The following is a 15,804-nucleotide window of genomic DNA, read 5'->3' on the forward strand; positions in this document are numbered from 1 at the left end:
AGCGTAGGGATACGTTATTGCCTTCTCGCTGGCGTATGGATATGTCATCGCTTTCACCAACTTTTATTGGCTGGTGATAGAGTAGACAGGCCAAAGCTTTTTGACATTTTCTCACCTCACACCAAGGATTGCATCGGTACTCGTAACTGGTAAATACTGAACACATGTTGCCATGACAAAACATTTACCTAATTTTCACGACTATAAAGCGCACTTAACAGTCTTACATTTTCTACAAAATAGACAGGAGAAAACCTCTGAGAAAATATTATTCATGTTGGGAGTGAATGAAGTTGTCAGAAAGATGATTTGTAATCCATTAATAAAGTTTGGCTGACCTATCTGACAGTTTTGTTGACATTCCCTTTAGCGCAGCACCATCATGGGCAAACTACGGCCTGCAAAGCGTTTCAATCCGGCCCGCCGACGTTGTCCAAATAATGTTTTTTTTTCCAAGATGGCGCCGTCACGCAGAAGCCAGTGGTAGTATCTCTGTCTACCCTTTTTTGTTTTTCGTGTTTTACAGCCCCTCTATCTTCTACTTAAATTACATTTTAATATTTCTTAATGCATTCCTTTTTACTTTACTTTGTACTTTATACTTTTTACTTTATTGATGAGTGATAAGCATGTTAATACTTTGGTCCTTTTTTTCTTTTTATGTTTTATCTGTAACGAATGCAGTTTTTTATTTGTATCGTATCTTGTGCTGACCCGGCCCATTTGTCAAATTTTCAAAGTTAATGTGGCCCCCAGGCCTAAAAGTTTGCCCACCCCTGATTTAGTGGATGCACAACGTAACCCCAGCCTCTACTGTAGACCTGTTTAATACGGTGTAGTAGACCAGTGTAGTGTGGAATAAAGAATATATATATATATATATATATATATATGTGTGTCTGTGTGTGTGTGTGTATATATATATATATATATATATATATATATATATATATATATATATATATATATATATATATATATATATATATATATATATATATATATATATATATATATATATATATATATATATATATATATATATATATATATACATATATATATATATATATATATATATAGAGAGAGAGAGAGAAAGAGTACATCTTATGAAATTAATAGTTTTTCGTATGTAATATGTATATTGATTATGTACAGTATGTATTTTGACTATACGTATTCGTCTTTGTAACTCAGTTTTGCCATAAGTATATATATATATATATATATATATATATATATATATATATATATATATATATATATATATATATATATATATATATATATATATATATATATATATATATATATATATATATATATATATATATATATATATATATATATATATATATATATATATATATATATATATATATATATATATATATATATATATATATATATATATATATATATATATATATATATATATATATATATATATATATATATATATATATATATATATATATATATATATATATATATATATATATATATATATATATATATATATATATATATATATATATATATATATATATATATATATATATATATATATATATATATATATATATATATATATATATATATATATATATATATATATATATATATATATATATATATATAAAATTATTCAATTTGAAAAAAGGGCAGGGTTCACCCAGCCAATCGCAGGGGACAAGGAGATGGACAACCATGCACTCTCACACCCTATTTTAGGCCCAATTTATAGTTCTATCAGCCTACCATGCATGGTTTTGAAATTAGGGAGTAAACCGGAGTACCTGGAGGAAACCCAAGTAGGCCAGGGGAGAACATGCAAACTCCTGGATTTGAGCCCAGAAACCTAGAGTTCTGAAGCCGACACGCTAACCACTTGCTTCACCGGGCCTCCATTATGTATATTTTGTGTAACACAAGTATTTATTTATTTACTTATTTATTTATTATCTATCCGCCATATTTGTTGCAAAAAATAACAATCAAGGGTAGAACTTACATGCGCAAAAATTAGACGCGCACAAATCTGCAAGGTGACAGACAAAATGCCACCTAAAACATGTGCGGCAATTAGGCTGGAATCCAGCGCCATTTGGTATTGACAAGACACTCTCCCATCTTGATTGCTGAGCACTCCCTAGCTCTTTGCTAAATCCGCTCTCATTGCTTGCTTAGAGTTGTAGAGGCTTATACAGAGCTTGCATTAACAATTTTTCTGATAAAGATTAGCCACAATCGTGATATTACACAGGTGAGGGCATGACAAAGTCAATTTTCAACGTTTCAGTTCCGGTTACTGATTCTGGCGTCAATAGCTAAAAAGGAAGAAATAAATTGGATTTCAAACTGTAGGTCACTTCTTTACTTTATTTTACAAAAAAAAGCACTACAGGTTCAGATCAGTGTAGTGCAATCTATTTCATTAAAGTCATTAAAGTTGACAGTGGACTAATAGTGTTGGTTAAAAGTAAAAGTATTTTACTTTTACATGGACACAAGGGTAACGTTAGAGAAATGCATGGTTTAATATTGCAGTACCGGTAACTACACCAAATGAAAGAAATTATGCAAACCTTATGTGTGCTGGAGTTGTGCCGCAACAGCCTCCGACAATATTTACTAGCCCGTCCATTGCAAATTCCTATAGGCAGACAATCAAACAAAAAATAATATCAGAAATTGGGAAGCAATTGGGAAGCAATTGGGAAACAAACATTTGCTCATTCGATTTGAAAAACAGACCATTAGAGAAAAATTGTTAGAGGATGCTTTTGCTAATTTTTAATTCATTTTAACTTCTAAGAGAATTTATGAGTCATAATATGTTCTCTGCTGTTTTGGTGCTAAAAGTTATGAAAAAAAATGGTATCACAGGGCAGCCTTGGCCAATTCCAATCCTCACTGGAAAGGGATCTAACTTACTGCCGACTATAAGGATCAAACTCTGACATCGATCATACAGGGAAAAAAAAAAACAGGACTCCTTGGAGGTACAGGGTCAAAAACCTTCTCCAAATCAACAAAACATGGAAACTTGATAGGTGAACTCCCACAATCCCTGGAGAACCCTGCTGAGGGTATAGATATGATCTATTGTTCCACTGCCATGAAGAAAACCTCACTGCTCCTCCTGAATCTAAGATTCGACGTCCCAATGGACCCTCCTCTCATTGCACGTGGTATTTCTGAGATTATGCAATTAATCAAAAGCACATAATAAGATAAATATCAAAATGATGTTAATATACTTTTGTTTGTAAATGCAAAATATCAAATTATTCTATTAGAAAAATGAAATAAATATATCTTGATTAGAACCTGATGTATTTTAATGACAGAAATTACAATTTTCTTTCCAGAAGTTTAAGATGTTAATGACATAAGCCGTACCCTCGATTCAGTCATCATTTTTTTGTCGGACAAATACGGCTTATATGCAAGTAAGTGAAAGGGGGATCGACATTGCTTCTTCTCATTGTATCTGTGCAAACCATTGAGCCTCGTATTTACACCTGGCTTCTAAAGGTATTGTCCTAAAAAATGTATACCCATGCATGATCTGCTCCCTCAGCTAAGACCTGTTGCCACAAATTACACTGGTAGGTCAATAAAGCCCCAGAAACCTGACCTCCTAAGGGCATTATGAAGAACAAACTCTTCCATGACTAGAAAAATGACTCAGGGAATTACAATGAAATGTGAAATGAACATAAATTTAATTATTCTATATTTTATAGTTACCTTTAATTTGGAGGCTGTGAGAGATGGAGTTTCGTCATAAGCTCCAAACGTGTTGGGAAGACCTAATAAAAATTGTATCAGCATTCCAGGACAAACACACAGAAACACACACAAAGTATAGGCAAGTTGCATGGTTTGTAGGTGTTAGCAATAACTAAAACACACGGGACTCATCTGAACAGTTGAGAATGTTAAGATTTATCAGACAATGCTGGAGAAGATCAGCAATATTGCCAACAAAGCTAGAGGGTCAGATTAGGTGACCGGACGTTTGGTCACTGGTCTTTTGGTCGCCAGTCTTTTGGTCGCCGGTCTTTTGGTCCTTTTTGGTCGCCTGTCTTTTATTCGCCGGTCAAATTGTGAGAGTTTACTGTTGAAACCAGCTCTCAAATTCATGAGAGTTTAATATTTAAGAGAGAGTTTAATATCTAAGTACTGTTTAATATCTAAGTACTGTTTAATATCTAAGTACTGTTTAATATCTAAGTACTGTGTAATATCTAAGTACTGTTTAATATATAAGTACTGTTCAATACATAAGTACTGTTTAATATCCAAGTACTGTTTAATATCTAAGTACTGTTTAATATCTGTGTACTGTTTAATATCTAAGTAGAAACCAGCTCTCAAAATTATATTCATGAGTTTAATAATGAAAATTCCACTGTTTTGAACAGTACTTAGATATTAATCAGTACTAAGATATTTAACTCTCTCTCATGAATCAATAGTAGATATTTAGATATTGAACTCTCTCATGAATATAATTTTGAGAGCTGGTTTCAACAGTACTTAGACATTTGCCCCATTTGTTACAGTTGGTTAGCCGACAAGCCTTCTGATAAAAGCCATCGCAGGGGAGGCATATATACAGTAATCTCTCGAATATTGCGGTTAATGTGGACCAGACATGGTCAAGATCATCGAAAAATTGCGAAGTAGGGTCACCCCTGTAATAAACTTTTTTTCTTCAATGCTATCCAAGTAATAAGAGTGGCTTCCGCTTATGAGTTTAAGGTTTGGATTTTCACATTTGTATGAACGTTAAAAAAAAATAAAAAAAATCTTAAGTGCTCAGTTCTAGTAGAAAAAGTGGCTTCCGTTTACGAGTTTCAGTGTGGATTTTGACATTTTCATGAAATAAAAAAAATATATATACTGTATTTTTACACCTATAAACCGCACTACACCGTTTGATAGGGCACAGGTCTCAGTTGGGGGTATATTTTCTGTCTTTTGTCGACACATAGGGCGCCTCATCGGATAAGGCTATGCTTAGGATATGCTAGCTGCTAGCGTACTTATGTTATGCTAGCTGCTACCGTATGTGACCCACTCGAGGGGGGGGGGGGTGACTCGAAGTATCGAATGCCAAATTACGAGTCCATAACTATCACTTATTTAGGTCTTTTTCCGAGTAAACGCATCTTATGGAGAAGCACTACCAATTTCATCATGCGGTTTCTGGGTGTGATGACATGTAGGCTTTTGTTGTTGATGATGACGACAGGGCCTATGTCCGATTGTTATTATTATTATTATTATTATTATTATCGTCCGCGTCATCATCATTATCATCATCATCATCATTATTATTATTATCATTATTATTATTATTATTATTATTATTATTATTTTATCTATAATCGAGGGATTACTATACAAGATTTATTTGGACGCAATAAAAGTGTAACATGCTCCAGGTTGAGGCAAAAGGCTTTAAAAGATGGAGGTTGTATTGAAAATCTATGAAAAAAATAGGCAATACCATTCTAGTGCAAAAATTACAGCAAGGAAAAGATTTCAGACACAAAGGTATCTGTTCACAAAATGTTACATGAAAAGCAAAAGATAAAACAGATCCAAGGCGCTTATTAGGAAACACTTTTTTCTTGCTTTAAAGTCCCATTTTGGGGGATTTTTACAGACCAATTAAATCATAAAATCCTGTCAGAGTGTGATAATAGATCAAAACTCACACAAATCCATAACTTTTGAAATTGTATGAAATAAAATCCTGCATTTAACGTTGCCATCAGCTCTCTTAAAATAATGATGAAGTCACAAGAGTACAGGAGCCAGCAGAGGAAGTATGCCTCAATAAAAAAAAAAAAATGTGGGTGCTGGAGCCTATTCCAGCTGACTTCAGGCACCAGGCGGGCATATCATTTTAGATATTTTACCATACAAGTTTAAACTGGAAGCTGCAGCAACAAAACATGGCCAGGTGACTGGGACGGAGACACCAGCATGGATGCAAGTTGGGCACCATTCACCTAGAATCTACTGAATGGTAAATATTGTACAAATTACAATATTTGACTCAACAAGCAAACTTGATGATTACGTTATTTTCACATCTATAAAACGCATCGTGTGATAGGGTGCAGTCTCATTTACGGGTATATTTTCTGTTTTTTGTAAATACAGTGTTCCCTCCCTACTTCGCGGCTCAGCCACCGCGGACTCAGAGCTTCGCGATTTTTTTTTCAGGAAAAAAAAAATTAAAGATATTAAATTAAAATTATAAATTACATCATTATACAAGATGTGGAAACAAAACATTCAATTAGAATTAGTAATTGCATCATTTTACAACATTTTCAAACACAAAGAATGCACGTATGCGCAAAGCATCACTGGGCATCACAGGCATAAACTTAAGCTGATTGGCCAGCTGAATGCTCACTGAATACTCGACTCTCCATTGGCCCATTCACCACGGAAGCCCAAGCTTCTCCCGATGCCCATTTTCAGTCCACGCTTATCTCGTGCTAGCATACAGCACGCTTCTCGCCAAGCTAAAGCTAAGCGTAAACGTTTTGTGAAGCCCTTCGTGATGCCTTCCAAACGCTCTCTATCCCTTGGTGCATCTAGTGAGCCGAAGAAAAAGCGAAAGATGTTGACAATTACCGAAAAAGTGATTTTATTGGACAGGTTGAGAGCAGGAAATAGCTACGCGAGCGTAGCTCGACAATGTGGCCTTGATGAATCCACGGTGCGGTAAATAAAGGAGGAGAACCCGCGAAACTGCTGCAATATGTTTCACGAAAGATGCCATAAGGGTTGTGAAAACCCAGAATAAGGCCATGGTGCAAATGGAAAATGCACTGATTATTTGGATCCGTGATTGTAGGGCGAAGAAAATCAGCCTGGACGGAAACTTCATCCAAAGTAAGGCTAAATCTTTGTTTGATGCTATGGTGCCTGAGGGTGGTGACGACGACGACAACGTTCAAGACGAGGAAGAAGACGACGGCGACGACGAAGGTGATCCTCTGCCCGGTGCCTCAAGACAGACTAACCCACGACCACGTACGGCTTTCGCTGCCAGCAAGGGCTGGCTTGAGAGGTTTTAATCGGCAAGTCAGACTTAAGGATGTGTCGTTGTATGGAGATGCAGCCTCTGCAGACGGAGCAGCAGCGAGGCATTATGTTGAGGATGTGTTTCCGGAAATGATAGAAGAAAATGGCGATGTCCCAGAGCAAGTCTTCAACATGGATGAAACAGGACTCTGCTGGAAGACGATGCCGTCCCGAACATTTCTTATCAAGGACGAACTTCAGAAGACAGGTTTCAAAGCCCACAAGGATCGAGTGGCTCTGCTCTTGTGTGGCAATGCAGCAGGATTCATGCTGAAGCCCGCCCGGCCTGATCCACAGGTCACTGAATCCTCGCGCATTGAGGAACAAGAACAAAGCCTTACTGCCAATGTACTGGATGTCCAACAAAAAGGCATGGATCACCAAGGCCCTCACACTTGATTGGTTCTTTAACTCTTTCATACCACAGGTAAAGCTTTACCTGGCTGAAAAGGGACTGCCCTTCAAAGTGGTTTTCCTCATGGACTGTGCAGGAGGTCATGCAGCTAATTTGCACCATGAAGGGGCACAGGTGGAGTCCCTTCCCCCCAACACACCTTCCCTTATAAAGCCCATGGACCAGGGGGTTATTAGGGCCTTCAAAGCCCTCTAAACCAGGTCGACAATGGAGGGTCTCATCTCCTCCAGTGAAGAGCCCGACGAGACCTTCAGCATGAAATCTTATTGGAAGGACTACAACATAGCCACGTGTCTGACTAACATTCAGAATGCCCTAAAGGACATGAAAGAAATAAAAATAATTAGTTTTCTCTAATTAGCCAGCCACTGTATATCTACTGTATTCTCGTTATTATTTTATTACTTATTGATTTGTTTTTTAATAATCTTTATGTTAATTTATTTTATTAATTATTTTTTGTTGAAAAATCAAGATATTTGATAACGTTGGAATGTTTTATCAGCGCTTTTCTTGTGGAAATCCGGATGCGGCCCAGTCTCACCCAGACTCTGCCTTTTGCGGCCCGCAGGTAAATTGAGTTTGAGACCCCTGCTCTAGACCATGTTTATTCGAACATCAAACATGCTTATAGAGCCACTTCCCTCCCTCACCTTGCTAGATCCGACCATCTCTGCCTGTTCCCCACCCCCTCATACACCCCACTCCGGAGGCTAACCAGGCCACAAATAAAGAGAATAAAAACATGGCTTAAGAACGCTCTTTATCAGCTGCGGGACTGTTTTTCCGGCACCATTTGGGAACTTTTTGAACACCAGAATCTCCAGGACTACACGGACACTGTACTTCCTTATATCAAAAACTGTACAGACAATGTCATTGTTAATAAACGTATCCAGGTTTTTCCTAACCAAAAACCCTGGATGAACAGTGAGACACAGGCACTCATCAAATGCCGTAATGTCGCCTTCAGGTCAGAGGACAAGGTACAATACAGCGCTGCCAGAGCAGACCTGAAGAGAGGCATTAAAAAGGCCAAGGCAGCATATACAGTGGGACCTCGAGATACGAGCTTAATTCGTTCTTGGCCTGACCTCGTGGGTCGATATTCTCCTAACTCGAACAAACTATTTACCATTGAAAACACCAAAAACAGGATATTGGATTGGAAAAAAATGTTTTATTCGACCGGAAGTCATTGATAGGGAGGATGCTGTAAGTGTCTGTGCCGTGTAAATGTCTGCACCGCAAAATTCATGATGGGCTGGTTGACGTCACTAGATGACTAATGTCCCGATATTGTCCGCAACCACAGCTGCGTCACGACGGTATCGCATCGACGATCAACAGAACTCTTACATTGCTGTTTACCTCTCAACAACGAAACCATCTCTTAATAGGTATGCTTGTTGTATTGCCGAGGATATTCGTATTGACACTGAAAAAATGCAACACTCCGCCCAGTGCTCGCAGAGACAACCCCATGACACCAGGGAGTTGCGGGGAAAGAGACAATGCCCATGATGTTCTTATGAGGAGCATCTCGCGTCCGCTGTCTACACGTATATCGAAATTTGTCTCGTATCCCGTGATAATTATTTGCTCAAAATTTTACTCGTATCTCGAATTGCCACTATACAAGGAAAATAGAGGAGCACTTCACAGAAAATAACCCAAAAAGATGTGCCTGGGAATACGACATCACCAATTGCATTGACAATATTAAGGTGTCTGTTAACACAGATGCCACACTAGCAGAGGTATTTATCCAACGTTGTGTACTGAGTCCTCTTCTATTCTACGAGTACACATTCAACTGTACACCGACCCACCACTCTCACTCTATCATCAAATTTGCTGATGACACCACTGAGGTCGGACTCATCTCAGGGGCGATGAGCCTGCCTACAGAGATGAGGGCAACAAACTGTCTATGTGGTGTTTGGTGAACAATCTCAGACAACACACCACAAAAACTAAAGAAATGATCCTGGACATTTGCAAACGCAACACAGATCTGGCCCAATTCTCATAAATGGAGTATGCGTAGACAGAGTTCAGTCCTTCAAATTCCTGAGGTTCCACGTGACGGACAAGCCCTCCTGGTCTACCAACACCACGGCAGTGGTGAAGAAGGTCCAGAAACCATTTCCTGAAGGTATTCAGGAGCAAAAACTATAGCTATAGATACTAAGCTTCTGGTAACCTTCTACAGAGCCACTGTGGAGAGCATCCTGGCATACAGCATTACAGTGTGGTACGCTGGAACCACGGCAGCAGACAGAAAAGCCACGCAGAGAGTGATCAACACCGCCCAGAAGATCATCGGCTGCTCTCTGCCCTCACTGCATGACATTGCCAGCCCTCGCTATCTCAGCAGAGCCGGGAACATTGTTAGGGACGCAGACAATAGCACGGACAGATAAAATCAGGGAGTTTTTTTCACACAGCCATCCGGACTCTGAACTTGCATTAGCACTACACACAATCCTTTTAGTGGAATAACTTTGGGGTGTGCAATAACAATGTTCAATATTTTAGAATTTACCTTTCCCGGAAGTGACTTTTTATATTGTTATATTACTTATTTATGTTTTTACTGGGAAAATGCACTTTGTGGAGTAGCACCACCAATTTGGATTGGATAACTTTCAGTTTTTCGTTATACGTTAGAAATCTGTTAGCAAGCCGTGAGCAAAACTGTTAAATTGTGTTCAATCCATGGCTTCAGTCCATTTTCCAAGCATTCACATCCGCATTGTGTCATCATTCACGCCAGGCATTTCCTCTGTATAGCTCTGACATGCTGTTTCTTTAAGTATTGAGTGTTCTTGAGGGTTAGAAGTGCTGCAAGCACACGGAAGTCAAATGCCTTGCCACTCCCCTGGGATGTTTTGAATGGATTTACCGTAATGCTTGGAATGCACGGGGAGGCTATGTTTAGGGTGAAAGTCTGCTGCGTTGATCACAATAAGTAGCGTGCCGGCAAGAAATAAAACCAGTCACTCAAGCAGTCAGGGCCATACAAAAATTGAGTTTAGTGCACAGGCAAGACACACCGACCAATTGGGCGGAACGACCATTTTAGAGAAAAATTTAGACTACTAAGTGCGCCCTGGCCGGCCAAAGCTTTGTCACTTTGGTTGCCATGTCTTTTACAAAGGCAGCTAGTCCGCACGCTAACCATCTAACACCATTTTACTGCAGTATAGCCCCAAAATACCACAACTCATTGGCCAAATGTGATTTGCCACTTGGTCAAAGCAGTCTTGAAGAAATAATTCTGAATAAATTTACAGATTAGACTTCTTTCCATCAGTTCGGGGGTAAAAAGCCTTTTTTGTTGGTCCTATTTCCCCACGTGAGTCCGAACCATTTTCGGATGAAACAATTGAATTTCTTGGGGGGAAAAAACAATAAAACTGCTGACTGCCACCGTAATGAATCTAAATGGAAAAGGATGAATGTAGTGCGTGAAGATGTCATATTCCAGTGATGTCACTCGGTAACCGCTACTTAATGCACCAATAGCAAAATGGGATTAAAAAAGATATATTTGCCATTTTTGGGTTTATTTCACAAACTAAATCACTCTAGGATGTGGCTCAGTGCAATCCAATGTAGCAGTTTTTTCAGCTCTGGTAAAGAAAAAAACTGAACTTCCCAGATCAAATTTTGAGTACCTTGTGTCCCATCTCGCTGTGCCATTTATCACAGACCTTCACCATTTGGAATTTCCGCAGCTTATTGAAACTTTCTGGGGCTACTGTAAATTTCTATTGGAGTCAGGTAACTCTTACAGTAACCACCAAAATAATCAAGGAGATAATGGAGTAACCTAACTTGCTGGATTGTCCACTCTTGACAATAGCTGCCTGGAGGTAGGTTTGTTTTCGAATCGCAGGTCAATTGAGTACCCAAATTTAAATCAAAGCGATTTAATTTTCTAATTTGAGATTTGAACATCTCAGGCGGCCCAGCGGCCAAGCAATTAGTGCATCGGCCTCAGAGTTCTGGGGTAGTGGGTTGGTTCCAGGTCAGTCCTCAGTGTGTTGTACCTGGTGCCTGTATTTAGCTGGGATAGGCTCCTTGCAGCACCCTTGAACCCTGAATGGTGTGAGGAATGAATATTTCAGGCTGTAATGTTGATTTTCTTTACCTGCATTGGGGTAACAGATAATAAAAGCAGTGGTAGTCTTTCCTATGGCCTCGATGAATGGTCTCATCTCTGTTGCCCCTAAGGCACAATTAAGACCAATACTGAAGAAAAACACAAGAACATAATCAGCAATAAAAAAAAGAAAACAGCTGGAGTTCACACGTTTTTACAGTACCTACTTGAAAGCAAAACATACATTGTAAACTAAACACGTGAATGGTGAAAAACAATGATAAACATTATAATAATTTTCTATCTTTCCCAATCAAGGTATGTCAAAATAAGGAGATGCTCTATCGTGTCACATTAAGAACCTTGCTGCTAAGCTCACAGTAACCACTGAAGAGGGATAGTTACATCCCAGTAACTGAAAAGAAACCCATGATCAGGACCTGGTTGATGCAGTTGCTTCATAGGAATGGGAAGCCCCATTGAAGTCCCCATTGACATTGGTAAATTATTTCCTGCAGAAGGTGGGGCTAAATCCGAACAAACAAGGGAAAGTTGCCAGGGACTTCGACGCAGCAGCCATGCCCGAATCAAGTTTGCTGTGATTGAAAATATTTGAATAGGCGCCCGGCGGACGAATGGTTGGCACGTCGCCCTCACTTTTCCAGGGCTTTAGGGTTTGATCTCGGGTGTGTCCTCACGACGTGAAGTTTGCGTGTTTTCTCGAGCTTGTGGGGCTTCTCCCGAGGTACTCTGTTTTCTCAAAAAATGGCAGGGTAGGCTGGGTGTGTGAATGCTTGTCCTTTGTCTCCTTGTGCCCTATGATTGGCTGGCCAGATTCAGGGTGTTGTCTGGTGCCAATAGGAAACTGGGATACGCTCCACCACATCCACGTAAAAAGGAAAAAGGAATGTATTAAGAAATCTTAAAATGTAATTTTAAAAAAAAGATAGAGGGCCAGTAAAACACGAAAAGAGTGGACAGAGCTACTGCCACAGGCTTCCGCGTGACGGCGCCATCTTGGAAGAGAAAAAGACAATATTTGGACAACGTCGGCAGGCCGGATTAAAACGCTTCGCGAGCCGGATGTGACCCACGGGCCGTAGTTTTCCCATTTCTGTTCTAGTTGAATCTTTGACCACTCCTTTTGACAGAATTGGTAGAGTTCATTTGATGGCTTTCCGACATGGACTTGTTTCTTCAGCATTGTCCACAAGTTCTCAATGTGGTTTAATTCAGGGCTTTGGGAAGGCCATTCGAAAACCTTAATTCTTGCCTGATTTAGCCATTCCATTACCACTTTTGATGCGTGAGGTCATTGTCCTGTTGGAACACCCAACTGCGCCCAAGACCCAATCTTCGGGCTGATGACTTTAGGTTATCATGAAGAATTTGAAGGTAAACCCCCGTCTTCATTATCCCATTTACTATCTGTAAAACACTAATTCCATTGGCAGCAAACACCCTACGGCATAATACTACCACCACCGTGCATGACGGTAGGTATGGTGTATTTGGAGTAAAGGCCTCACCTTTTCTCCCCCAAACATATTGCTGGGCGTTGTGGCCAAACAGCTCGATTTTTGTTTCGTCTGACCACAGAAATTTCCTCCAGAAGGTCTTATCTTTGTCCATGTGATCAGCAGCAGACTTCAGTCAAGCCTTAAGGTTCCACTTTTGGAGCAAGGGCTTCCTTCTTGCATGGCAGCCTCTCAGTCCATGGAGATGAAAAACACGCTAGACTGTGGACACTGAAACCTGTGTTCCAGCAGCTTCTAATTCTTGTCAGATCTGCTTTTTGGTGATTCTCGGTTGAATCTTCACACCTGCTGACCAATTTTCTCTCAGCAGCAGGTGATAGCTTGCGTTTTCTTCCTGATCGTGGCAGAGACAAAACAGTCCATGCACTTTATACTTAAAGAAGAATTGCCTGCACTGATGCTCTTGGGACATGCAGCTGCGTTGAAATGGCTCCAAGTGACTTTCCTTATTTGACTTTCCCATTGTAGCGTTTGTGGGCGTTTGCATCCAATAAGCCCAATTTAAATCGCCTTAGAGAAGTCACCAACTGTAGTCACTCATAATCACACAAGAAGTTAAGAGGCCATGCTATGAAGCTCATTTCATTAGATTCTTCTGCATGCATTCTCAAATTGATTATCATTGATTAGCAACAGCGCAACAATGTGTTCAAAAGATCTGAGAGAATGTTTCTACTTTAAAAGTGGTGACATTACTACAAACAGCATACATTTTAGTGTATTTTTTTCTTTAAAATTTTGAGTATGGCTATTAAGGAATATCTTTTGAAAATACCAGCCTTTCTTTGGGTTAACCCACAGGAGAATGACGATTCTACTTTCGCCAATCAACCATTAATATAATATCAACCATATATATATATATTTTTTTTTTATGGCTACATACATTAATACTTGGAAGACATTTTACTTTTCGGGGGTTCGAATATATGTTCCACTTACCATAATGGTTCAGCATGTGAAACACTCACTACAAAAGCTTCTCCTGTCTGACCTGAGAGTGTCCGACCACTCCTATCGACAATGGTTCCTGAAATCTAAACAATGAAGAGAATAAATGTTTTTCCAGACACGTTATAAAGGAAATAATACAGTACAATGAAATCTCTACTTACGAAATTAAGTGGTTCCAAGACTTTTTTCGTAACTTGAAAATTTCGCAAGTAGAGGTGTACTTTATATGTAAATTATCTCATTTGTTTCACGGTCCTACCAAAAAACCCTTGAGAATTAGTCAAAGTGTCCCAATTTTGCATGAAAGACGTGAGGAAACACAAAAATGAGAGAAAATCATAAGGAATTGATTTATTAATGTCTTAAAATAAATAAAGCATGTGAAAATGTGCCCTGCGCCGTTGTAACATCTCCTTACGTGGCCGTCATAGATGTAATGTCCGTATTTGTTCCCTAGATGGTAGCAAGAGCCTGTTCTACCAGGGCTTTCCACATTGTAGTACATTTTAGACTTTTTTGTGTGCCCTGTGTGTTAAATATGTGGCACTATGCATTTGTAGTTTTTAATCGCTTAATAAGGGGAGTTCAAAATAAAATAACGGAAAAGGAAATGCATTTACTTTTTGCGGGATTTCGCAACTCGGATCTTTTTCCTATCTTGAATCACTTATTTGCATATGAAAAAAAGGATGTAACCTGAAACTAGAGGCATTTGTAAGTAGAGGTATATATAGACTTACAAAGAGAGGTTTTCTTCCGTAACCCTTCTCAAACAACAGATCAATGGCAAACAATGCTGCCTGCAAAAAAGGATTTGTATTTAATTACAAAGCAGATACAAAAAATATCAACTTACGATTGCATACATTTTTGGTAGTTTATATAAAACTGAGTTGAAATAAAATAAATGATTCAAAAACTTTCTCAACCTTTCTGTGACAGTCTGAATTTAAAGTGATTTTAAAGTGATAAAAGCAACAAAATGAAAAATAATAAAAACAATACAAATAAAATAAGAAGGCTGTCGGCGGATGAGATGTTAGCACGTTGGGCCACAGTTCTAGAGTTGTGAGATCAATCCCAAATCAGTCACCCGGTTTGAAGTTTGCATATTCTTGGTGGCAGTTTCCTCTGGGTACACAGGTTTCCTCCCACATCCCAGAAACAGGCTTGTAACCTGGTTGAACACTCTGAATTGCCCTTAGGTATGAGTGTGAGCATGAACAGTTGTTCATCTTTTGCTCTCCGATTGGATAACTACATGACAACTACACTGCCAGACAACCAAAGCGACACGGACTCGATTTATGACGACTTTGATGAGACAGAGCCTGGCGTGTTTGCCCAGCTGTTCAATTTGTAAAATTCTAATACTTAACCTCAGAGAAAATAATAAATCAGTTGTTTATGCATTTTGGGAGTGGGATTTGTAATCTATTAATACAGTTTGACTGACCAATCTGACTGTTTTGTTTACATTCCCTTTAGCGCATGCAAAACATAACCCAAGCCTCTACTGTAGGCCAGTATAATGCAGTGCGGTCCGCCTCATGTGGTACGCCATATATATGGAACATATTTAAATATGTAATTCATTGAAGGTACGCCTTATAATGCAGGGCACTTTAGTGCGGAAAATACGGTACTCCTTTTTATATTCAAAT

General features: G+C 38.8%; 1 protein-coding gene across 2 annotated transcripts in view; it reads right to left on the reverse strand.

Moving 5' to 3' along the window:
- Positions 1 to 15,804, reverse strand: part of mtr (5-methyltetrahydrofolate-homocysteine methyltransferase) — a 91,150-nt gene that overhangs the window by 62,281 nt on the left and 13,065 nt on the right. For both annotated transcript variants that reach the window (XM_077739317.1, XM_077739318.1), the window contains exons 7-11: positions 14,881 to 14,940; positions 14,129 to 14,223; positions 11,697 to 11,797; positions 3,757 to 3,818; positions 2,589 to 2,656 (exon numbers count right to left, since the gene is read on the reverse strand). In XM_077739317.1, coding sequence (XP_077595443.1) covers positions 2,589 to 2,656; positions 3,757 to 3,818; positions 11,697 to 11,797; positions 14,129 to 14,223; positions 14,881 to 14,940 — 386 coding nt within the window. The remainder of the gene's footprint in view (positions 1 to 2,588; positions 2,657 to 3,756; positions 3,819 to 11,696; positions 11,798 to 14,128; positions 14,224 to 14,880; positions 14,941 to 15,804) is intronic.

This window comes from Stigmatopora nigra, chromosome 18, assembly GCF_051989575.1.
Source record: "Stigmatopora nigra isolate UIUO_SnigA chromosome 18, RoL_Snig_1.1, whole genome shotgun sequence".
Taxonomy (NCBI): domain Eukaryota; kingdom Metazoa; phylum Chordata; class Actinopteri; order Syngnathiformes; family Syngnathidae; genus Stigmatopora; species Stigmatopora nigra.